The sequence below is a fragment of the Netta rufina genome (assembly GCF_964035555.1).
Source record: "Netta rufina genome assembly, chromosome: 5".
Taxonomy (NCBI): Eukaryota; Metazoa; Chordata; class Aves; order Anseriformes; family Anatidae; genus Netta; species Netta rufina.
Window position 1 is genome coordinate 47,019,145 of NC_140128.1, and position 24,483 is coordinate 47,043,627.

At 39.0% G+C, this 24,483-nt stretch overlaps 1 protein-coding gene across 1 annotated transcript in view; it reads right to left on the reverse strand.

Moving 5' to 3' along the window:
• The window catches only part of KCNK10 (potassium two pore domain channel subfamily K member 10), a gene marked incomplete at both ends in the record, with an annotated part of 64,722 nt that overhangs the window by 13,494 nt on the left and 26,745 nt on the right, over positions 1 to 24,483 (reverse strand). Inside the window, 2 exons of the mRNA XM_084288370.1 lie at positions 13,362 to 13,522; positions 16,055 to 16,172. Coding sequence (XP_084144496.1) covers positions 13,362 to 13,522; positions 16,055 to 16,172 — 279 coding nt within the window. The remainder of the gene's footprint in view (positions 1 to 13,361; positions 13,523 to 16,054; positions 16,173 to 24,483) is intronic.

Sequence of the window (24,483 nt, forward strand, 5' to 3'; positions counted from 1 at the left end):
ACTGCTAGGCATGGTTCCTACTGTAATCATAATGTGAGTACTGATATTGCGTTACGAAAATAACAAAACACTGGTATGGAAATTTTCAAGGCTTGATATATCCCTTTTCAATCTTCAAGCACAGATAGGACTTCCTGATATGAACCAACTAATTTCATCCAGTTGCTCATTATGCTCCTGAAGAAACAAAAATAACAATATTAAGCCCAAACTTCTGTTCTGGCTGAGCTGTATTCAGGCCAAAAAAATAAAATAAAATAAAATAAAATAAAATAAAATAAAATAAAATAAAATAAAATAAAATAAAATAAAATAAAATAAAATAAAAAGGAAAAAGAGGGATCCACTCTCTACACTCTCTATATACTTTTCCCAGACACTGGAGCAGACAGAGTACAACAGAGACTCATGGCATAGACTTATGCAAATTCAAAGGATGCATTCAGAGCTCAAATTTGGAATATTTTGCTCCTTTCCTCCTTCATTCCTTAAACTCTCTTCTGAGTCATGCCTATATTCTCCTCTTCCAGGGAGGAAGAATGGGTTAATAATGGTTGCTGTGCATCACTTCCCTTTACCTGAAAGGATTCTACCTTGCCAGTCCTGGCAACCCTTCATTTTGATCATTGCTGAGTCAACACTTGTGTCTTATTCATCATTTCCATTCAGAGGAAAAACTTAAAAGGCAGTTATGATGAAGCAAAGAAAAGTGCCACATAACAGTAAAGATACATTTATTAGTATATGCCAAGTCTAATCAAGAAATGCCCTGAGACAAACAATTACTGTAGCTGGATCAATGAGAGATCTAGTTATCTATAGCATGATGTGGCCAAATGCAAAGACTTAGCAAGAAACTGAATATTGATGTCAGAATTATCTCTTCTCTGCAGGATGAAGACATTCAATATTTTCTTGCAACCTCTGCTTGGACTTTGACTTTTTGCTGTGTCATGTTTTGGTATTATTCTCTTCCCCTCTAGTGGAACAAAACATCCAGATTCCTTCATACTGTTGAGTATTCAGAACATTGTCTCCATGCCACAACTCTCTCCCTGTCCCTCCCAGCTGCTACTGCTCCTGCTTAGAGTTCATATTCAAAGGTAAAAGGAGGACAGAGAGCACTGTTGAAAGGAAAGGGTTGGCACGGAGAGAAGAATGCATCAAATACTTTGTCCCATGGCTCAAAACATTTCCTATTGCCACAGGGACATATGCATATGCCAAAGGAATATATGGGCATGTAAATTACATTAGAGCAGTTAATATGATTGCCTGACAGTCCTGAAAGACAAAGACAGAATACATAAAGCAACGTCACACTACATTTGCCATCTTCATCCAGCCTGTATGTTCCTTGAAGAAGCATCTCAAGTGAGAAAGTAGCACAGCCCTCATGCCTTAGATGAGTTACTATGTAAAGGAACCCACACAAAATAAATCCTACCAATTGCTCTTCAAGAGCCATCACCACTCTCACATTCAGTCTTTGATACTTCCCCCAGGGTTACCCATTGGAGTTTTGGAGGATATTCTGAAGAATACTAACTAGAATGCTCTTCTATGTATATGTCAGTGTGGGGTCAACAATCACTGTATTATCAGTGATTTTGAGCTTGCATTTCTATCTTTCTTTTCCTTTACTCCCTATCCTGCAGGATCTTTTAAGATCTTGAGTCAGAAGAGGATTTTCCTTTAGACATAAGTCAGATTTTCAGAGATGTCAAAACCAGCATCAAAACCCTAGAACATAGGATTTGGCACTTTTGCACTGTGCTGTTAACACAGAGAAGTTTCCCCCAGCAATATGACCAAAACTTGAAGCAAACAACAAAGGGAGGATATTCACCAGTAGTGCTTAGGAAACACTATAAATTTCAAGTCATTGTTTGAAAAGTTCACATTTATTTGGCATTAATCAGCAGCTTCTATTGCAGTATCTCATTTTTTTAAGCCTAACACAGGTTATTAAAGAAACCCCAGCTGCTCAGTATACTCTTAATCATTCTTTCAGCTCCTGTTTGTCTTGTGTTTCATGAAGGAGAATTGTTTGAGACTAATGGGGTTTATTTAAAGTGCTCTTCACTGGAATTAAAAGTTATGTGACTAATACTAATTTTAGCAGGAGGCAGGCATGTGTGATTTTACCCTTTAGAATAGTGGTTCCTAGGTATTTCAAACCATAAAGGATTATTTAACTCCCTTCCTAAAGAAGAAATCAGTGATTCAGGCTCTGTATGGAAATGCATCTCCTTGCTACTGCTTATCCTTAGGTCACTCTGAATACTGACCTGGTTTCAAACCAAATGAGAGCTGGCAAGCACGAGGTTTTTATACAGAGAAAGTAATTGTGCTAACCTTTTTTTTTCACTGAAAAACAAAAACAATACAAACAAACAAGTAAAAGAAGTATACAGAGGGAACAATAGGTGGCAGAAAGACAGAAATCATATTCTGGGGAAAATCTTTGATGTATGTGATAATTAGCCTGAGTACATAAAAATTATCAGTAGGGAAAAAAAAATCTGAAAACTTAACTTTGACAATACTCTACCATGTTTATGCTCTTCTTTAAGGATGATAAAACATCATCCATATGTTTGGAAACCTTTCTACTCAGGCACACTATCATCAATTGCTAAATAACTCTCTTATCTTGCACTTACATCAGTTTTCTAGCCATTAATTGCCAACCATACTTGTCTTTGGTTTATTAATGTATTCTCTGTAAACATTCAAAAATGTGCTAAAACACAAGGCTCCACAGAAAGGTAAAATAAAGAAAGGATCTTCAGTTCATTTAGGGCCACAAAGATGATACGGGGCCTGGAGCATCCTCCCTATGAAGAAAGGCTGAGAGACCTGGGTCCGTTCAGCCTGGAGAAGAGAAGACTGAGAGGGGATCTCCTCAATGTATATAAATATCTGAGGGGTGGGGGACAGAAGGATGTAGCCAACCTCTTCTCAGTGGTTTGTGGGGATAGGACAAGGGGCAATGGCTGCAAGTTAGAGCACAGGAGGTTACGCACTGACATGCGAAAGAACTTCATGGTGAGGGTGACGGAGCATTGGAACAGGCTGTCTAGGGAGGTTGTGGAGTCTCCTTCTCTGGAGATATTCAAGGCCTGTCTGGATGCCTACCTGGGCAGCCTGCTCTGAGAAACCTGCTTTGGCAGGGGGGTTGGACCCGATGATCTTTCGAGGTCCCTTCCAACCCCTAGAGTTTGTGATTCTGTGATTCATTTACTACAGTAGTTTCGGTCTATCCACAACCAGAAACCAATGTAATGAAAATTGCTTCCCAAATGAAAAATGTGTTATTACAATTTATTGTAATACAGACAAATACACAACAGCAACAAATAAAAGCTTTGTATTAATCATGGATTCCTCATTTGTTTTTGTAGAAGATATTGTTTTAAGAGATGTAAAATATTAGGGGCATTGCAATTTGGTGACAAAAGCATGTCTTCAGTAAGAAGAAATGTTGAAAGTTTGAACCTCTAATCATTTTAAATAATAAAGAAAAATGAAAAAGATATGTGAAATGAAAAGATATTAAAAGGCCTTAAGTAAGCAGGCAAAGCAGTACAAGATCTCTGGAGTGCCCTGTATTCACTGATCTGTATCTCTAAAGATACATTGCTCTGTGTTTAGCACTTAGAGAAAGAAGTGTTACAGTAATACCAGTGATAACTACTTTGGGGAATAAACTTCAATGCATATTGGGTTTCAGTTTTGGTGCATTGAGCTGGGTTGAGTTTCCCAGATAACGTTATACTCTAGATTTAAGCTAGTTATAAAGCCTTATTTTAGAATAGTCTTTCCTCCATTTATACTATCACCTATTCAGAGAGACTGATTTGACTCAGAAATCAGAACATTTAATATATCTTCCTGAGAGATAATAAGCATAATAATCAATAAATAACATGTTCTTCCTTCTTAAAGCTTCTGCCTCTCTCTCTAGAAGCCCAGATATGTCCTTTTAACTACCACCAGGTTCAGCACCTCCTGGGGCTCTCCTCAGAGGTAGATTTACTTCAAGACCTTCATGATCCTCTCTTTGAAGTTACCTCAGGCTGATGTATTTTTCTCAAGCCCTATAGGCCTAGCAGACCAAAAGGTAGTCAAATACGTTTAAAAGGCATTCCAGAGATGTCAAGATCTACACCTAACTGTTCAGTTTTATGTTAACCCTTAAACTGGATTAATTTTGCAAGAGGTTATTGACTTGCAGGATTAAATTAAGATGTGCTCCACGGTCAGCCCCAGTAAGCTTTAGGCTCTAAACTTGGCAAAGAAATGATCTGGATAAGAACAAACCAGCAAAAGGTTTGCTTCACTTATTTTATTTTCCCTGAAGCAGATTAGCTATAAGCATCACTAACTGAATTAAATACCCAATTCGAGGAGATAAAATATCAAAAGCTGGTACTCCAAATCTTGGATCCACAGATTTTGTCATGAATTTTTGTTTCCTAGCATACTTTATCAGCACTGTGCAGAAAAGATACATATAGCAGAGTGGGAAAGTGAACTAAAGAGTAAAAACAACATATTAAAGGTTATACCACAAGTCAATGGCTGAACCTAAAATAGAATCCAGAGACAAATATAGCTCTGGTGAATGAAGAGTCGGTGAATGAAGAGTCATTGAATGAAGAAGTCACAGTCTGCACCATTTCACCCATAGTATTATTGTTTGGCAATATCTTGTATTAAATGTACAGTCCTTGTATCAGGGACTACTAAAGCAGGTAATTTTCAAAAGCAAAATTAAAACTTCCTGCTATCTTTCCATACCCATAATTAAAGCACCGGTTAGAAACATAAAAGATGTGGCCTGCACGTTCTCAAGGGGAAAGGTATTTCAGAGACAGACATTGTAAATTTGCCACTCCTGCCTTTCATCCCCCAGTTCAACATTGTGAGAGTCAACAGTCACACTTCTGCCATTGCTGGGCATACTACAGTGAAGTGTCCAGATGGCCCTGGGTCTGGACTGCTTCACAAACTAATTAGAAGAACAACTCTTTTTAAGAAGAGTATTGAAGGAATCCAGGCAGGAAGGAGCATAAAGAGAAATACATTTGTCGAGTACAGAGAGACTAACAGTCTTCTGTATAACAAGTTACTGATGAACTAGAAGTGAATGTACCCAGAGTGTGTTCCAAACTAGAGCACTCATCTTGACAATGAAGTCCTGGATTTCAGAAGAGCTCATGCATTTTAACTGAAACAGTCGTCAGGCTATTTACTAAAAGAAGGCTTGAAACATGCCTCCTCAACATGTTCTATTGTTTTCTGCACAGTGAAACTCCTTTTCAAGAGAAAGGAGTGAAGAGTACATCCATAAAAGTGGTACACAATCCAGTGTGGTGGAAGATAGACTGTTTGAATTTTCATAGGCTGAAAAAGTCATTGTGCTGAATTCTCATTTCCCTGAGGACAGCATATAAGACATAAGTTGTTACAGACAAAAGATTCCAAAGAGCAACTTCTCTTCCTTAAAGTTTTTGTTACCAAGTTCATATGAAATGTTATTCTTGCCAGTGAAAGGGAATTAAAATGGAAGCCTACCATGCACTCCCTACATTGCTGGACTAAACACATGGTTTGAGGTAGTCGCTTTCAGAGCACTCGTCTGCTGAGGATGGCTGCAAAGTCAGTCTCAACATATGGCAAGATAAAAGAGCCAGAGCCTGTCCATCTTGTATATCAGCATCCAGCAAGGTCACCATATTATAGGAGTCCATAACAGGGACTCTTGCTTTAAAGTGGTGAAGAAACTAAAGTAGCCTCAGCCCTCATTTTATCCTATTACCTTGATGGTCACAGGACTATGCTGAGGAAGGAGTCTCTTATGAGGAAATGGTGCTTCCTTCCTACTCTCTGCCCATCCCAAGGTAAAAACTGCAGGGAATAGCCTAACAGCAGTGCCAGGCTAGGAGGAGCAGAAAGATTAATAAAGCAGAAACAGATGGATAGTCAAAGTACACCTGGAATTATGAGGGAAACTTTCCTCTGTCATGTAGCAATTGGTTGTTTGCTTCTACTTCCCCATTCTTCTAGCAGTATCTTCACATCAGCTTTGCTGAATTCCTATCATCCCTAAACACTTCTTCAAACTCCTCAGCCTCACTTCTTTTTTAATTGCCACCTAGCTTCTTCCCTCTACAACTTTCCATCTCACAGCCAACCTGTCATTTGCTATCACATTTCCTCTGCCTATATATTTTCCTGTCCATTTAAAAACACCTTTTATAATTCACTGTTACCTCAGAGTCTTTGTACAGAGGCCCTGTTCTTGGCTGGCTTCTATGGTATCAAAGTAGTAATAACCAATAATAGAATGTAATTAGATCTACTGTATTTATTGTAACCATGATAAATTCTAACTAAATTATGAAAACATAGAGTCTGGTGGCTGATTTTTGAATTTAGACATTTTGGTTTGTGGGAAATGACCCAGGAAACTGTTAGATTTAACTCTGAACACCAGAATTTCTGCTTATACATCTTGTGCCATCCTGGAATAAGATTGCGTATGTGCACCACTAGGCTGACCTTCATGTCCCCTCCCGACAGTTCTGTCCACATACAGAATACCAGCAGATGGCAGATTGATCATTGCTCTGGCCGTTTCCCTTGTGGAAGTTCTTGAGTGTGATAAGAACAAAATAAAATAAAAAGTAGACTTTTTCCTTACAGAAAATAACAGTAAATAGCACTATATTAAAAACAAAAAGATAAAAAGATGTTAATATCCTTGGTGGGTTTTTAGCAGCTGTAGTAAAAACACACTGATGTTGGCTAGTAAGGAAATGAAATAAAACTTAAAATAAAAGAGATTATGTTGATTTCCAGTATAATATCATCAGATATCAGGAAGTAGAGATGAAACTTTTCCATCATTTTTCTATTAACTTAGTCTGCTCTGAAATGCAGGTGTCAGGTTTTAGGGACCGAGTCAGAGTGCAGGTCATTCAGCATAATGTATTCATAACTATGAACAGGCTTTTACTAGCGAACGTATCACCAAGTTTACAACACATGTAGCTATTAACTATGTGCCAAATTCAGTGACAACAATCACAAATCCAGAGTGATTTCCCCTTTTTCCTGGGGGAAGCTGTGATCTGGATTTGAATTTCTGGCTTTGAGAACAGTACCATCTGAAAGTTTGACATAGCTGCTGAAAAATGGTAAGAACTAACGCTGGTATGGGGCTTCAAGACACAGAGCACAGGGTGGTTGCTGCCTCACAGGGAGCACACAGGGGCTCTGGACTACAGCATTATGCTAGTGGAGAAGTTGAGGTGGTACTTCAAGGAAACCTCTTAGATCCATTGGACCAGCAAGCTTTACTGAGACCTCACTCACCAGTCTCACATTGATATTAGGTATAACACTACAGGTTTAATGTGAGTCAAGGGAAAGAACGGGAGGGAAGAGAGGAGAGTGAAACAAGCAAGGGTACAGATAATAGAGAAAATGGATGGGCAGAGAATCACAGAATCTCTAGGTTGGAAGAGACCTCAAGATCATCGAGTCCAACCTCTGACCTAACACTAACGAGTCCTCCACTAAACCATATCACTAAGCTCTACATCTAAACGTCTTTTAAAGACCTCCAGGGATGATGACTCAACCACTTCCCTGGGCAGCCCGTTCCAATGCCTCACAACCCTTTCAGTAAAGTTTGAGACAAAGAAAAAAAGAATATTTGTAAATTTTCCTCCTCTGCACAGTTACTATCCTGTGCAAAGTTTCTTTCCCTAGACATGTTTTGCATTCATCAGATGAGGAATTTGTAAAAAAAATAATCCTGTCACTGTCACAGTAACAAAAGAGATCACAGCAGCCAAAAATCTCTAAAAATAATTTGAACTTCTAAAGGAAAGAGTAGCTAGGATCTATCCAAAAAGGCAAACAAAGTTTTGGGTTTTGAAAAGATAGAGCTTTAGAAGTTGCTAAAAGGCAGCTTTCCACCAGCTCAGTAGGACTCCTCTTATTCCTGTCCTGCTTCCAGCCCATCTTCTAACTATTTTTTCCTATTGTTCTTTCAAGGTTAAGATAATGCCTATTGCTATCTTTCAAGAAAAAATAAAATATCATTTTCATAAGACTTACAGGTGTCTTAAATCAAGAGCACACCGTTTGTCAGGAGGTCAACAGACAAGCAGGTTCTCTAAGCTGAAAACTGGAAAGACAGGTGACAGAAGTATGACAATTCTTATCCAGTGAAACATGATTTGTTTATAGGGGAATTGCATTTCTGAATGAAGTAGTGTATTTTCTCGATATACAAGCTTCATTGGTGAAGCCTTGCCACTATCCATGTTCTGGCTGCTTGCTCACATCCCTGTATTCCAATCCATGCCCTACAAGCTGCGTTGCCAGACCTACTCTCAGCATCATTGCAAAGCCACAGCAGTGAAAGGAGTGATCAGGTCTAAGAACTGCTCACGGTGGTTTCACCTCAGAAGCCAGAAAATCCTGGAGTGCTCTCAGAAGCATGATGTGCCCACACTCAAAGTCTGCATCTGTACCAAATTGCAAGATGAGGGAAGATCTGTCTGGTTATGCTCATCTCATCTACTTATATCTAGAATCTAAATACTCATTACAGGGCTTGAATAAAGACTATCTGAATAGCCTATATTTAACTCATGATAATGACAGGTGCTACATTCTGTAACTGTGCAGTCTGCCTATGGAGTGCTTTCCTTTCTATCTTTAGATGCTTGCAGCCTCTGTGTGTACAGGTCAAGTCAAAGCAATGGAGCTTGTTCTGCTGTTTATTATAGAAACAGTCTCAGGTCATTCATAAGCAAGATAATAGTACTGCTTTTATGGTTTTATGCCACCTTGGATAGTATATTTCATTTCTGTAGTGTCTGGAAAGCTTTGCCAGCTGAAAACTACTACAAAAATTATCATGTTTTTAATACATTTTGAGTTTTTACTTTATTTTGTCAGATGAGAGAACTGATTCATCACTGAACCCAAACATTGAAAGACCAGTGCACATACAGTGAGTCTGGTGACCCTGTACATACCCATTTTTTGGAGAATCATATTTGAATGTATGTGAAAACAGATTAGTGGTTAGTTTCTGCCCCCAATTACCGAAGATAGGATGTATAGGAATAATCAGTAGCTGAGTAGGTAGGGCTTTAACTTGTGTCTCTGACCTGGTTGATTTACATGTATGAAACAAGATAATTCCAATAGGAAAGACAGCATAAATTAGCCAGTATGTGATGTTTGGGATACCTCCTTGTAGCCCAGGCAGTGTCACTCTGCCAGTGCCTCCATTTCCCAAACAGGTACATGAAGTATTTTACAATAAAATACTTCCAGCCCTGCCTAGTCACAGAGAAGAGAAAATTTGTTTTTCTGGTTATCTACACACTGAAATAGTGGCAACATTGTTTTGATCATCAACAAGATGAGCAGTGGCATGTATCCAGCTCCAGTGCTGAAATACTCTGTCAATACTGTGGAGGTAGTGTGTATTTGATAAAAGCAGACCTCTTCCCCCCTTTATGAAGTTCAAACCATTCTTAAAATTCACACAGAATATGTGGGCTGATCACTGCAATAGCTAAATGTGGCATTCTTAGCTTCTAATTTGTGCTGCTACTTAACGTAGGTTTGGAGGGCTCCAGACAGGTCACGTCAGATGCAGCAGACGTGTGCCAGTACAACTCCTCTGAGAGAAATCCTCCCTTTGTCTGTCTGTCTAGGCAGGGGCACGCTGTCCCTTCCACTGCGTGGGCTCCATGCTCACAGTTATACTATGGCATGGAGCAAGAGACCTGTTAAAGAAATGCATTGGGTAAAAAGGCTGCTGTGCTGACACAGAAACCTTTCACTCCTTCACAGCTGCCTGTGTATCTATACTGCCCCTATTTAGCTTTAAAAAATATCCTAACCACAGTGCAAGACCAAGTTTTACTTTAAATGCCATCCATCTCTACAGATGATGACAAAGTTGCAAGGATTTCAGAAACTCTTGGCTGCCCCAACATCAGCCGTGTAGCATCTGTGTGGGTGTGTGGGATAAACTGAGGTGACTGAAGACCGGCAGAAGCAACGTGTTGAGGCAATGCACATGGAAACTTGATAAAGTACCCAGGACACATGCAGTTCCTTCCAATTTCCTTCCACAAGGGCACAAACAGGATTGTCCCAAATCACCCATGAGGGACCCACTAGAGAGGTGAGGAATCACTTTAAAGCAAGTTATATGGGTAGCTAGTGACTTCCAACTTAGAGACTCAGCTATAGGGCCTGTGGGTGCAGACACTAGCGCTGTTTTTCATTTCTCTGAATTGCTTTTTGAACTGAGATGATTAGAACTGAGTGTGATGCTCATGGTGCAAGTGCACCATGGATTTGTGTAGTGGCAGAATGGTCGTTTCCATTTGGTTCTGAATCCCTTTGCTGACATTTGTCCCCTTTTTAACTGCAGGTAAATTTTGCAGTGTTATCTTCAAAGGGACATCCATAGTAATCCCAGGTCCCTTCTGGAGTAGTGAAATGAGATGCCATCCCTGTCTGAATATATTAGGATTTCTTTCCTCAAACTGAAGAAATATACATTATTTTGTATTGCCAACACTGGATTTCATTTATCGTCTTATCATCCTTTTGCAGCTTTCATTTTAGCTATTTTGAAATATCTAGAGATGTAATTTGCACACACTGTCACCTGCATATTCATCCTCTTGTCTGAATCACTTCAGACCACTTCTGTCAAAACAATAAGATTCCAACAAGGACTCCAGCTGAATCACTCCAATAATGCTAACATCTACTCCTAATCTCCATTTCTCCTTCAGAGACTTACTGATGTATGAGACCTCCTCTCTTACCTCATCACAGCTTGATTTTCTTATAGGTTTTGATGAGAAAACTTCTCAAAAGCTTTCAGAAATTTAATACATTAAATCACTAGATAGTTATTGATACACAATCAGTGACCCTTCAGCTAACTCCAAAAGATTTATGAGGCACACCACCCAACATTTTCTTAGCTCTAATGTCTCCTTGGCCTACATTTGTTTCTCTTAGTCTCAGATTCTAACTATTCTGCTAATTTTATGTCCTCTCTTTAAAGGTTGTTGAAGGTTGCTTTACACCCACAAATATCTTGAACTTGAGTTCCACAGAGACAAAGTAGGAAACAAGATTTGCACGTTGAACCAATGAGACACAAAAGTTACGCATAGATCTAAATTTTGTTCACTGCCCAGGATTAAATCAAGAACTGTTACTCCACTTCTGGATTCTCCGATTAGATTCAAACATATTTGGTGTCTGACAATGTAAGCACAATGTAATAATTTACATTAATACTAAATTTATAATGGTTATAATTTACATTAGCTAACAATATATATACATTGTGTATAACATATTAATGCTAATACATAATGACAGGTGTTATGTCATTATGTAATCATATAAAGTTAAACCACTGATAATAATACTAGCTATTAAGATGCACGCAAACTGTAGACTACATCAAGACTATTTCAAATAGCTGAACCCTATTACCAGGAATATTGAAGGAAATGATATGTAACCCTGTACATCAAATCACTAAAGAACTGAGTGAATATATCTTAGCTAAACAAGGGGACCACAGATCCCCAAATTGCTTTGGAAGCTGACGGACTACCAAGGAAGAAAAGGAATAGTTTGAATGGTTATATAAAGCAAGCAACTGCATTAACTCAAGAAAAGAAAGGAATACTTCAAGTACCAAAAGAACTCATACTATGTGCCAAAGGACTATATTCTGTATGAAATATTAATATTGGCATTCATTTGTGAATCTTAAAATGCTTCAAACAGAGCACGTATTATTTTTCTTTGTAAACCACCATGCTGATAGTTTAATATTTTTTTTTCTTTTTTTTTTTTTTGTCCAAATCGTCAAGAAAGGCAATAGTACAGCTGAGAATTAATAAAAGATTTTCCGACTCTCAGTTCATATCATAACTAAGAGGCCTGTAGTCTGCTTCTTGCGCAGAAGCAGGCTGCCAGCTTCAAAGATTCCTTTGAGGTGAAATAGGTATAATAAAAAGCTAGTTTATACCAAAATTAGTGATCTTGGATTCTTCTGTTTTCACAGGCCCAGCCTGAGCCACCTTTCAATAACCTTATTTTCAGATCGCGAAAATGTAGGCAGGCCATTTTCAAGTGTTCTCCAGTCAGGCATGTGAAAGCTTACTCACCCCTAATCACCAGTCACCTTTTCCACATGTAGCCTGAGAGACACTCCTTATGGCTAGCCTGGGACACTTCACAGTAACTTAATCAAAAGGGAAATTGCTCATACTCCAGTTTAATTCTCGATTATTTCCTTTAAAAAAAACAGTTACAAGTCATTTGCCCTCATCTGTGGGAATGTTTTAAAAATAGGTGCCTATTAAACTAACCAGTTTGTACAGCTTTTCATCCACTCCATCCCTGGAAAGACTTACCTCCAGTTACGCCGCCTCCAAGGGAACCATCACACAGGTCACTTCTAGAAGTTCTGCTTCAAAGAGAGAATCCCTGAAGTGAACCATCGGCAAATTAGCAAAGTAGCATTTGCCAGGTCTGCAGCAGTGCTTGTGAAAGAATTCCTTATGGTGATACAGACCCAAAAATAGATGGTACCAGCTTCACAAAGGGAAATTACATGAGCTCCTCAACTCTAGAAAATCAATATAGAAGTCTAGTGCAGGACATTCCCATTGTACAAAGGCTGGGTAAACACCTTGAAGATAATGCCAGACATTGGTATTATGCCAGTTCTTGCAGTTGTAGATATACACCAATGCATCTGTCCCCCTGCAGTGGAAGTAACTCACTACTCAACCACCTCTCTTCCCAAGTTCATATTTACTCCAGGTGACCCTGCTTTCCAAGTCTTTTATGCTTTAGTAATACAGTCAGAACCTGCTCTGCATCCCTGTTCCTCCAGAAGTTGTACTACCTTCTTATTTTCAGTGAAGAAATGTACCTGTCAAAAGTAACCTGTGGTGTTTGTTTTTAAGGCTGTTCTAAACCAGTCCTTGTAAGGAAACTAGCTTAGTAGATACCTTCCTCGGAGATAGCCTACAATCAATGAAAAATGTTGGGTCCTCAAAAAGGAAATTCAGAGCCTAATCTATAACCCCTGCATCACCACCTAGACAAGTCTATTTCTCTCCACTGGCTACAAAGGCTCTTAAGCATCATCTCAGTTTGGTATGTAAATACTTCAGGGTGCCTAACATGTAAAAAGGACTGCGGATAACAGCAACAGAATTAAAAGCACGTTATGCAATGCAAGCAAAAAAAATGACAGAGCTTACTCTGAACACTTTTTCCACCCTTGCAATACCCTTCCCGAAGATGGTTCCAAGTTGGTCTCCAATCCCAGCCAGCAAGAATCCAAACAGTGGAATTCCAAAGATGGCATACAAGATGCAGAAAATCTTGCCTCCAACTGTGCTTGGGGCAATGTTTCCATACCCTGTAGAGAAAAACAATTACCAGAAACTCAGAACTTATACACACCTTTTTAGAAAAACTAATGCAGAGATGCCTTTGTTCCAAATCTAATTCCTATTTACCGGTTTCCCATGGCATGATGTCACTTCCCAGACAAGCTACCCACTGAGATTTCATTCTTTGTTTGTAGCCTCAGTTACCCATATTTTCTATAGATTCAGATCCTACCTAAAGTTGTTTTTTGATTAATTAATCTAGTTTGACTTATCGTGGCACAAAAATCACTCAGTGCTGGCCTGGTGCCTGCACTCTGCTGCTCCTCTGGGGCTCTGCCAATTATGTCCTGACAAGAGTGTGATTTACCTGACAACACTCATTTTCAGTGGTTAGTTCATAATTTCCTCACCCATTCTCACCCTGATTAGTGTAAAGCAAACGTGCTTGTACTGCCTCTTAAAGCCACAGGAAAGCATTTGTCAGAAAGACTGTGCAACATATAGGAAGGCAGGAGAATGCACTTAAGAACAGGAATACGGGGAATACATAGTATAGTCCTGTTTAACTTCAGGCCAGAGATGGTTTGATCTGAAGGTGATCCAGAGACAACATGATTGTAATAACCAGCTCTGTAACACTGACACTGGATACATCCCTCTATCATGGGATGGAGAAAAGGCTACACTGACACCTTCCCTCCACCCACAGTGCCTTTCATGGCTGCACCTGTGATCCCAGATTTCATCTAAAAGCCCAAGAAAATACAGGCACCACCAGCCAGTGGACTGAGGTTGACCAAGTAGTCTGCTGAGTGTCTGCACAAGAAGAACTCTAACAGGGCTCTGGTGGATAAAATAAAATCATTTTCATGCCCAGACACAATATGTAGACTTTATGCAGCCTATAAAAATCTCATTCATTGAGAACTTAAAGCAAATATGGGCAAAAATCCAAGCTCTTTTCAATAAGTTATTTAAATAGCAGATGTCAATGAATATGCCTACATAAACTATGCCTACACAGTGGCATTTATTTTAATAAGTAATTTTAAAGCTTGTCACTTGGGTCTATTGAGTAAACAAATATTTAGGGAAGGTTTCTTAAACATTTGATTCAGAAATGTTTCCTTTATCTCCACCCCCTGGTTTTATGATACCATTAAAAATACATGGTAATGTAGCTTAGCATATCAAGGAACACACAAAGGAGTACAGTCTGTATGATCATTCTTTCACCCTCATTCTGACAACAAAGTAAAGGCACAAGACTCCGCTGTTTGGGCTGATCACCACAGCAAGTCTTGCAACAGCAACAGGACATTTTGTTGTATTAGCTGTGTAAAGAACTTGAAGAATTCAGTCAGATTCTCACAATTTAATGGAGGGTTATGTCAGATAATTTGTCCATACTGTCACCAGTGTGTGCATCACAGTCAAAATACAGAAAAGCACTTTATCCTATATTTAAATCAGAAGAATACTCAAAAGCAATACAAATAAAAATCAAAAATTAGCTCATGATTTCTGAATAATGAGATCTCTTGACCTTTAACCAAGACAGCACTGAAATACTGAAATCCAGCTTAAAATTATCAAACCACTACAAAATTATCAGGAGGTTAACCTTCCCATCAATGTTATCAGTTTATCTTTTTTTTTTCTTTTTTTTTTTTTTTTTTTTTTTTTCCTTCAGACCATCTTCTGAAATCCAAGCTCTTAAATAACCTTCAGGAGAGGAACTGCTACACAGAGGACAGGACAGAAGCCATAGCACATCTAAACTGAGCATTCAGAGATCAAGAGGCTAAGTACATTGGACACAACGTATAGGGGACACAGATGACAAGGGCCTGAATAATGAATTTACTAAAATGAGTGTCTCAAGAAAAGTAAATGGAGTTTGTCAGAACACCTTTCATGTAATAGAGACAAATGTAAAAATATTTCAAGGCCAGAAATTCTTTCAAAAAAAAAAAAAAATTCTACGATTCATGGAATTCTTTCCATTAAGGTATTATTAGTATGAAAGCTAGGTAGGATTTTAAAAAAGGATATGATACTTCTGTGATTACAGTTTCACTTACAATAAGTAAGGTATAAGAAGAATTGCTTATAATAAACCAGAGCATAAGCATAATTGATTTACTTAGGAAGAAGGTTACTCCTATGGGTAAATTATAATATTAGACGTCAAATTCCCAACAAGCATATACCAGTTATTTCATCTAGTGCTAATTCTTGATCTTTTCAGTGAAACTTAAGACCATCTGCATTAGCATTAAGAAAAGGGTTATAAAACCTTAGCTACATCAGTGCTACTTGTGTTCAGTTCAGCATTGCTATTCTATCCTAATTATGGAAACAGCTTCTAATATATACCCAGAGGCTCAATGCCTCTAATACACACCAGAGGCACACCTTCTGAGAACTGAGAGAAATATAGATTTAGTACAGAAATAAAGAAATCACTTTGTTTCTTTGTGATGTCTTCCTCCAATTTATTTCACCATAAATCTCTCCGTGTGACCATGTGTTTTAAAAGACAAACATAAACATACCTATTGTTGTGATGACCGTTCCAGCAAAGAAAAAGGCACTTCCAAGGTCCCAGTGACTGCTGTTGTTAGAAGAATTTCCTATGGGACTGACTCCCGCATTATCTGCATCAATAGCATGCTGCAAAGAAAAAACAACAAATCAGCCTTATACATGCCTTACCATATCCTATGCAAGTCAGTATAGGCTCCAAAAATAAAGTTATAGGACAGCTTAGATTTACTTTTTAACACGTGCTTGGAGTAATAGTAGCATCCTCTATATGCAACATCTGAATATATGACTGAACTAAATAGATATTAAGGTGGAAGAAAGACACAATTTTTACATAAATCACAAAAAGATACAAAGCAGTTGAGAAGCAGAAGTCCAAAACCACAAAGAGATACATAAATACTGTTCTTGCAGCAGTAACTGCAAAAGGAAAAAATTTCCCCAGTGGGAACAGCTGACGTTTGAAGCAGAAAGAAGGGTGGCAAATACAAATAATGTTCATGAAGTCAACTGAAGCTAGTTAGCCAAGGATTTTAATCCCCAGATAATTAATAATTGATGAAGTTATTTATATTTTATGCTAACTAAAGTAATATATATATATATACATATAGGCCATTTAAAATGAACAAATAGGATAGCTATGGAAACATCATGAAAAAACTTTGTGATTAGGGATTGTGGGGTGGAGAATGGAGATGAAGGGAATAGGGAACTTTTGCCAGTATGCTATGGCTGATGAGAAGGGGTCACTCATGCCCCTTCTAGCAGTGAGTTAATGTGAATTTCAAAGTCAGCTTAAACCAACATGAATCTACACCATGAAGACACAACTACACCAGCTGAAAAATACTATTTCCTTGGGCTAGGATCAGCTAATCTGCTTCGCAGTTTATTCATCACATTGCCCCACAAACACTAGTGCCATCATAGGGAAAGGAGTTGGAGAAGAGGCACATGGACAAGAACAGAGGCTAGGTGTTTGTAGGGAGATCAGTACAGGATAGCCCTTTTCCACAGTCATGCTGCTACATGTCAGGCTAAGCTGATTGTGAAATTACAGCACGAGCAAACTCCAAACTGGACTGGTTACATTTCATGTGGGCAGGAAGCCAGGGCTCCTCAGTGCCTATCCATACTTCTAAGAAATATGGATATAGGGAAAGGAAGTGTTTAGGACCAAACCCTTTGAAAGGTTTTCTGTATTAGTTGCTGACATACTGCAGGCACTGTGAAAGCAAAGATCATTTATTTGTTTACCCAGAAGAGCGTAAATCAGCATAACAGTCAGGTTGCCTGTTTAAATAGGCCATGACACGCTGTCAGCTACCCTGTCACCTTACTTCTGCCAAGGAATGCTGGTTGCCTTCCCCTTTGAGTGTGTGAATGTCATCGAGCTAATTACAACACTTTAAGCACATTTGAGTTTACACAGTTTAGCAAGTCTTTTAGGGCCAAGCACTAACTGCTCAAGTTAAGAAGTGTCCTATTGTCTTAGGTAGCTTTGAGCTTCTCAGGCTCCCTTCATCGTCCAGAACAAAACAATTTTTTCTTTAAAGCTTGACATCATTCATTTATAAATATCTAACTAAGCCAGGCACTGGCACAGGCTCTCCAGGGCAGTGGTCACAGCACTGAGCCTGCCGGGGTTCAAGAAGCTTTTGGCCAATGTCCTCAGACATACGGTCTGATTTTGGTGTGGTCCTGTGTGAAGCCAGGAGTGGAAGTCGATGATCCTTCTGGGTGACTTCCAACTTGGGATATTCTACTCCAATGCATCTGTTAAACGCGTGGTATTTTGTATATAGTGCAGGATATACTAGGAGGACAGGAAATAGGCAATAATAGCAGACTAGCCCTGCAGTTGCCAGCCCTTAAATATGCAATATGGGGTCATGTGATGATTAAAGACTGCCTTACCACCACCACCACGAGTTCACCTACACAGATGTATCCTGCTAGATGAAGAGTCACACAAAACTCAAAGACTCTCCCACTTCACATAGACCATGACATTTTACAAGTTTCCCATCTGTGGAAATTCAGACTGGTTTTGCAGCATAACCTAAAGAGCCACCTTATCCTGGAGTAGGGGAAGAATCAATTTCCAGAGTACTAACAGCTCTGTTAGCAAGCTCTCCACATTCAAGACATTTCAAACTACTTGTTTCAGGTATTTTTATAGTTTCACTATAAACTCCTCACTACAAAGAGTTTCACTCTTACTCCTTTTCTGATCCTTTCTTCTTTCTCCAGTGGAGTTACATACACAGTGCACAACATTTAAAATACTTTTTATGAATCCTTCTTTAATGAACGTTTATTAGTCAGTGGTAACTTTTCTTATGAAATGCCTAGGGAATCTAGGGAAGGCATTGACATGAAATATCTAAAAGGGATGAAATTGTCTTTCTTGCTCCTTGAGTAATGGATGTGTTCTAAACCCAATTCACAGATACGAGTGAGGGAAATGACAAAATTTCCAAACAAAATCCAAGTGTTCAATTTTTATTTAAAATAATGTGTATTTTACTCTTGGCCCCTTAGGCATCAGCACACTGCAGTCCCTCAGTAACTGAAAAGGCCTGGTCTGATTAATTTACATGGGACTGAAGGCAGACCCTACAGCAAAAGCCCAGCGTAGGTGGTGATACTGAGATGACCAAGTCCTGTATTCCTAAAGAGAATTCAGTCCAGACTCCATCTCCATCTGGAACAATCAGTTCCACCTGTCAATTCAGGCAGTAATGTTTAAAGGATATGAGGCATGGGCCCACACTAGGCTGTCTAGTTCTTAATATACAGGACTCCAAGTCCAGTGAAGTTCATAGTGAACATGGTCTTTCCTCATCAATTGTCCTGAGTTCCTCCTCTGAACAGAAGATTGAAATAGTATTTCTTGTATATGGATAAATTCAAGAATATTCTCCTCATATTAACAGAAACTGCCAGGGTTTCACTGTGTCAGTCCCTGCCCTAGCAATGCTATATGAGTGCTGGGCTCCAGCCCCCCGTGGACAGGCCTGTGCCCTGCCCTGCCACAGGCTCCTCTGAGCTAGTGCTTGATCCACAGGCTGATGTGACCGCCTGGCCTGACCTCAACCACCCCCATCCCCTGGGAGGTGTCTGACAGCCTGGGCTGGGTGCTATTCCTGGCCACCCCCAGCCTGCCGCGCCTCTGGCTGGCAGTGGTGGGGTCCACGTCTACTGCCTCCTAGGGTGCAGGTGGCCCTCACTGTGCCACAATTCCCTCAGCCTCTTTGGCATGAGTGAATACATGCCAGCCTTCATTAAAGTATTAGATACCTTGATCAGTAATTAAGACAATTAACTCAAGAAAAAATCTAGAGTCATGCCCATAGGCAAGAAGATAGCTGGGAGCTACTGCAGTTGATGAGGAGACAGGAATCATGCAGGCTGTTTCTGGCTTCTCTGGGAAGAAACGCTTTTATCTGGTTCATTTGTTCATGTTTCTTTAATTTCTCCAGTACACACCAAGCATGAAGAAGACAAATCTTTTCCAAATACGAGCACAAAACTATTATACTATTCTTGAGTGCTGAGCTACTCAAAAGATGCACCCCAAGTGTATCCAAGGGTAGGAATTGGGTAAGAACAGAAAAGAAAATTTGTCATCTTTTTTTTCTAGTGACATTAATTTGTCTCCACAGAGATCAGGCTAATCCAATAATGATTATATCCCTCCACAATTCTTTTCCAAGCAGATTCCTATCATGCATACAAAAGGTTGTGCCAATTGCCTTTCATGCTCAGATGTTCCTCTATTATGATTATAAAGATGCTTCTCATTACTAAGCAGCTTTTAAAGACTGATTCCTTAATAACTTTTCTTTATACTCCCTACATCTCTCAGTCATCTTTCTCACTAGACCTTATACAGTGATTAAGGGATCCTCATTATAAACTCCCACACTTTTCCACAACAGAATTGTCCAAGGACTAAGGCCAGCAAATTTTTACAGGTATAATAAAAAGTAATAGGTTTTAAGAGTCCATCCCTTATATATTTCTGCCTATACTATAAAGGTCTTTAGGTAACAATCAGCCAGATAGTGATCTACATACATTTATAAAGTGATTTAATTGTCATGCATGCACTGTTCCAGAACAGTGCCAAGGATCAGTCTGAATAGCAGACCTACAGCATTCAACAAGGGACATGCACAGAGACCTAAGTTCAGAGGACTTAGCTCCCTGCAAACGCCTTAGCTAATTTCGGGAAGCAATGCAGCTACATAACAGCTACAGTGTTCTGCAGCATCCTAGGCTCAGTCTGTCTCCTATACAAGCACTACAATCTCTGGACTGAAGTCACAAACCAGGATGCCTGCACCTACTTAGACATGATGCAAGAGATCTGGATTATTTCTTTACATCACTTTAGGGTGAATGATATATAACAAAGATTAGGGTCAGAAGGGAAGTTGGGACATAGAGAAGACAGCCTCCAGAGGCAGAGGGAAAAGGTTCAATAATTCAATAATCAGATATTTACCATTGTTTTTCTTCACAGCACAGTCTTTTCCTGTCTTCAGCAATACGCATATCTTCCCCACAGTTATCTCAAAACACTTTTTTTTTTTTTTTTCTGCTCCATCTAGAGCTTTCTTCTAGCACATGAAATGCATTCAAATTTTCTTCATTTTACAATGCAGCAGACATTGAAGACTGAGAAGACAAGCAGGTTTATAACTCTAGTGAACCTGCTGAGCAGCTGAAAACTGCAATATCTTCGCAGGATGTTTTCTCTCTTGCTTACCTTCAGGGGAAAAGTAGTTCAGAACGCTAATCAAAAGTGCCTGCCCAAGACACAAACTCTTACTAATATAATTAGCCAGTAAAGTCTGACTCACTTATTTCCAACTCCACTTCCTTTTCAGCTTACAGACTAACTCATTGGAGTTGCTGTAGTCATTAGTGGACATGGATAATGTGACTTAGTTCCCAGGTGGGTTATTTAAAAAAAAAAATAAAATAACTACAATCACTCATACTCCTAAATGAAACCCTTGAAGGAAGAAGAAAACAGGCCACCAATAACCTAACTTCTTACAGCAGCAAGTCACCCTCTCTTACATCAAGGTGAAGGGCTCATAATGAAAGTATGGCTCATTACAAAAGCTTTTACCCATACACAGTGCACAGGCTACACAGAAAAAGAATGTGAATACCCTTGTCAGGTCCATAGGAATTACTTTGCCAAAACATGTTAGTAGTCTTTCTGCATGCCTCTCCTAGTTAGAGATGACATATTATCTTACTGAGAACACATCAAACCTCCAAGTGGGCATTATTACAAAGGCAAGGTGACTTTTTTGACCCCAGCTTGTCATAAGCATATGCCATGCCATGAGAACAAAAAAGTTTCACGGTATCATGTTAGCACCTGTAATAGTAATGTTTGTTTGTTTCTTCCAACTGTATGACCAGTCACTTGAGTCTTGCTGCCTTCAGTTATTTTTCCATATGGGTACAATACAGATACAGCTAAATTCAGTTGATGCAACTGAAGTTTCATTCTCTTTTAGCATGTTCTAGATCTCCCTTCTCTCTCACTCTTCAGAAAACTCATCTTCAAAAGTACCGAGATAAAGTACCTAATTTTATCATTTGCTTATTCTGGCATTCACCATTGTACCAAATAGTAGATCACATAAGGCATTAAATAATTAATTTGTTCCACCACAACAAAGGTCTTCAGGAGCAGAAATTAGGTTTAAAAGTGCACAGTGTAAGAACTTCCACTTCAGGTGGCTTGAGACAATGTAGACTGCACTTTATAGGCAGAGAAAAAATCTGTCATTGTGTTAGCATTAGAGAGAGACCTGGACTAAGCCCAAGAGATAAATACAAATTTAAAATACCTTTGATCTAGATTTGCATCTTCCTTGGCATTTACACTGCTTTTATCACCATATTACTTATTAAGTCTATGAATGAACTTCATTCAGACATTCATACGTCTGGACATAGCATTATCATTAGGGCTATTCACATTTGTGCAACCTGTGCCAGTATTTGCAATTGGCTATTGGAGATCTGTTTAGAAAGCAAGTCTTATCCACAATGAATTTTTCACAGCTTCATCATACACTGCCATACATCTTCCTTACAGGTTTTCCAAAGGAAAATACTTTGAAAGATTTAAATTTGGGCAAAGGGGTAAATTTTTCCTTCACTAGCCTTGCAAAGACAGTCCTTTCCTCTTCTCCTTAAAAGATTCTTCCAGTCACATCCATAATAAAGGATATAAAACAATTATAAAGTCTCCTTTTTTGCAATTTTTCCTTATTCTCCAAAGCAGAGCGCTCAATGAGCATAGTCATTCTTCTGAGTGCTATCTGTGTTCATCTAAAGGCTGTCAGGTAGTCAGATGACATTAATAACAAATAGGTCTCAGTCAGGTAATGAGTACACACAGCACAGCAGCCAGGACCCATAGAGGTTGCCACATCTGTCTGAAATCACAGCTGTGAAGGCAGATGTCACATTTGGTGCAATGAGGTAATCTATTCTGCCCGTTAGGGAGATGTCACTTTTGAGATCTTTGACATGAAGGCATGAAAGCACAACGTTAACACCCTGACATTACCTTTGAAGGGTGGTTCACTCTTCTTCTGTGCAAATCAGTAACAATCAGAGTGTTCTGTACCAGCAAACCCAAACACATCCCTAGAGCCAGGTTCACCCCAGACCCACAGAAAAAATCCAAAGGAAGTTGTTCTTTATTGACAAATGAAGACAAAATCACATCACTTGGCCTTAAGACATTCACATGTTAAGCTGCTGAACACATTTAATTTACCTTTGCAAAAGATTTCCAGTTACCCAGTGTAATGCCTGAGGACATAGTGAAATCTCAAGAGATGATAAGATTTGTTCAGAATACGTGCCTTCTAAAGACACAGCATGCCTGTTTATTATTTTAATATCATCACTTCTGAGGTGAAAGAAAGGAAAGATATTGTGTAAAATAAAAACTAAAAAGTGCAAACTGGTACATAGCCTAGCTTAGAGAAGAGGGGCTATTTAGAAATCTTTGTACTGCTGTCTGTTTTCAGGAGTCTATCCTCATGTTGAGGTGCTTTGCTTGTCATACCTAATGTGCATTCTGCTTTCTGCTATAAAAAGGAAGCATATTGCATATCTTTGAATAGTGACATTTCCATCAAGGAAATACAAACTTCTTCCCTTCCATATTAACAAACAACCTGTAATCAGCCAGCATACATCATACCTAAGGAGGTGAGGGAAATGCTGATCTCTGCAGAACTGCCATGAGAAATGCATGTGAGCCGATACCCCAGAAGAATTCACACTGCAAACCAAGCATGTTCACCTGTCTTTTGCAGACAGATGAAGGGTGTGATCCAAGCCAGCCCTGATTCAAAAGCTGTATAGGCACATCCATACAATACCACTTCCTGTTGAAGCAGGTTTGGCTCAAGTACTAGACTGAACATACACAGCTTCTGCCTCAGAACTGACCTGACTTCTGTGAACACAGAGCACAAGCAGGGAGAACCCACATTTATCTGCAAAGAAACAGAAAGATTTTGTTTTGCTTAGGAGAAGCAGAAAGGCATTATTGTCTGCACACAAGGGTGAGGGAGAGGAATCAATTAAGCAACAGGGGGTTGGCTGTGGAAGACCAACTACAATGAAACAGAATTAGTATAGGCTGAAAACTAGGAGAATGTTTTTGCCATCACAGCAATGAGATACTAGAACAGCTTCCTAACAGAGATACTATGCTTATAACACCTTTTAAAATGAAGTTTGATTCACATCTAGAAAGTGTTATATGGTATGGCTGGGTGGACAGACAAAACACTCCAGGGGACAGCTCTGTGTTCTTCAAAACAGAAGCTGAAATCACAATGGAGCCCTGGTACAACACCCCAAACCGAAACAGACTGTGCTGTTGGAACCCTTGGATACAAATTCAGGTCTGAAATATGAGGCTGAAGTTCAGCTTTGGTGTTGGAAACTGTTGGAATACATTCCTTCAGTATCTCACATTTCTTATCTAATCTCCATTTTCTCCAGGCTAACTGATAGGTTTCCATATGGGAACCTACTATATTGAAGACTCATGAGTGAGATCCATATTTTCCTTGTCTAGAATTTTAATCAATGAAAGGTAACTTTATCTTTGGCAGACCTGTCTTGCATGATATTCTATCCTTCATTATCCCTACATATTGGGTATTTACTTCCTACAAAATTTATTTAAAACTTTTCATATTAAGCCAGATCTAAAAATCTGTAGTTCTTACATGCAGATTGTTTTATATTTTTAATTGTATGCATTCATCATCATTACCTAAAATTTTTAATAGAAAACCTGTAAATTAATGTTCTAGTAATTCCAAAATTCTTGGCTGAATATTTATTTCAAAAGTCTCAACTACCA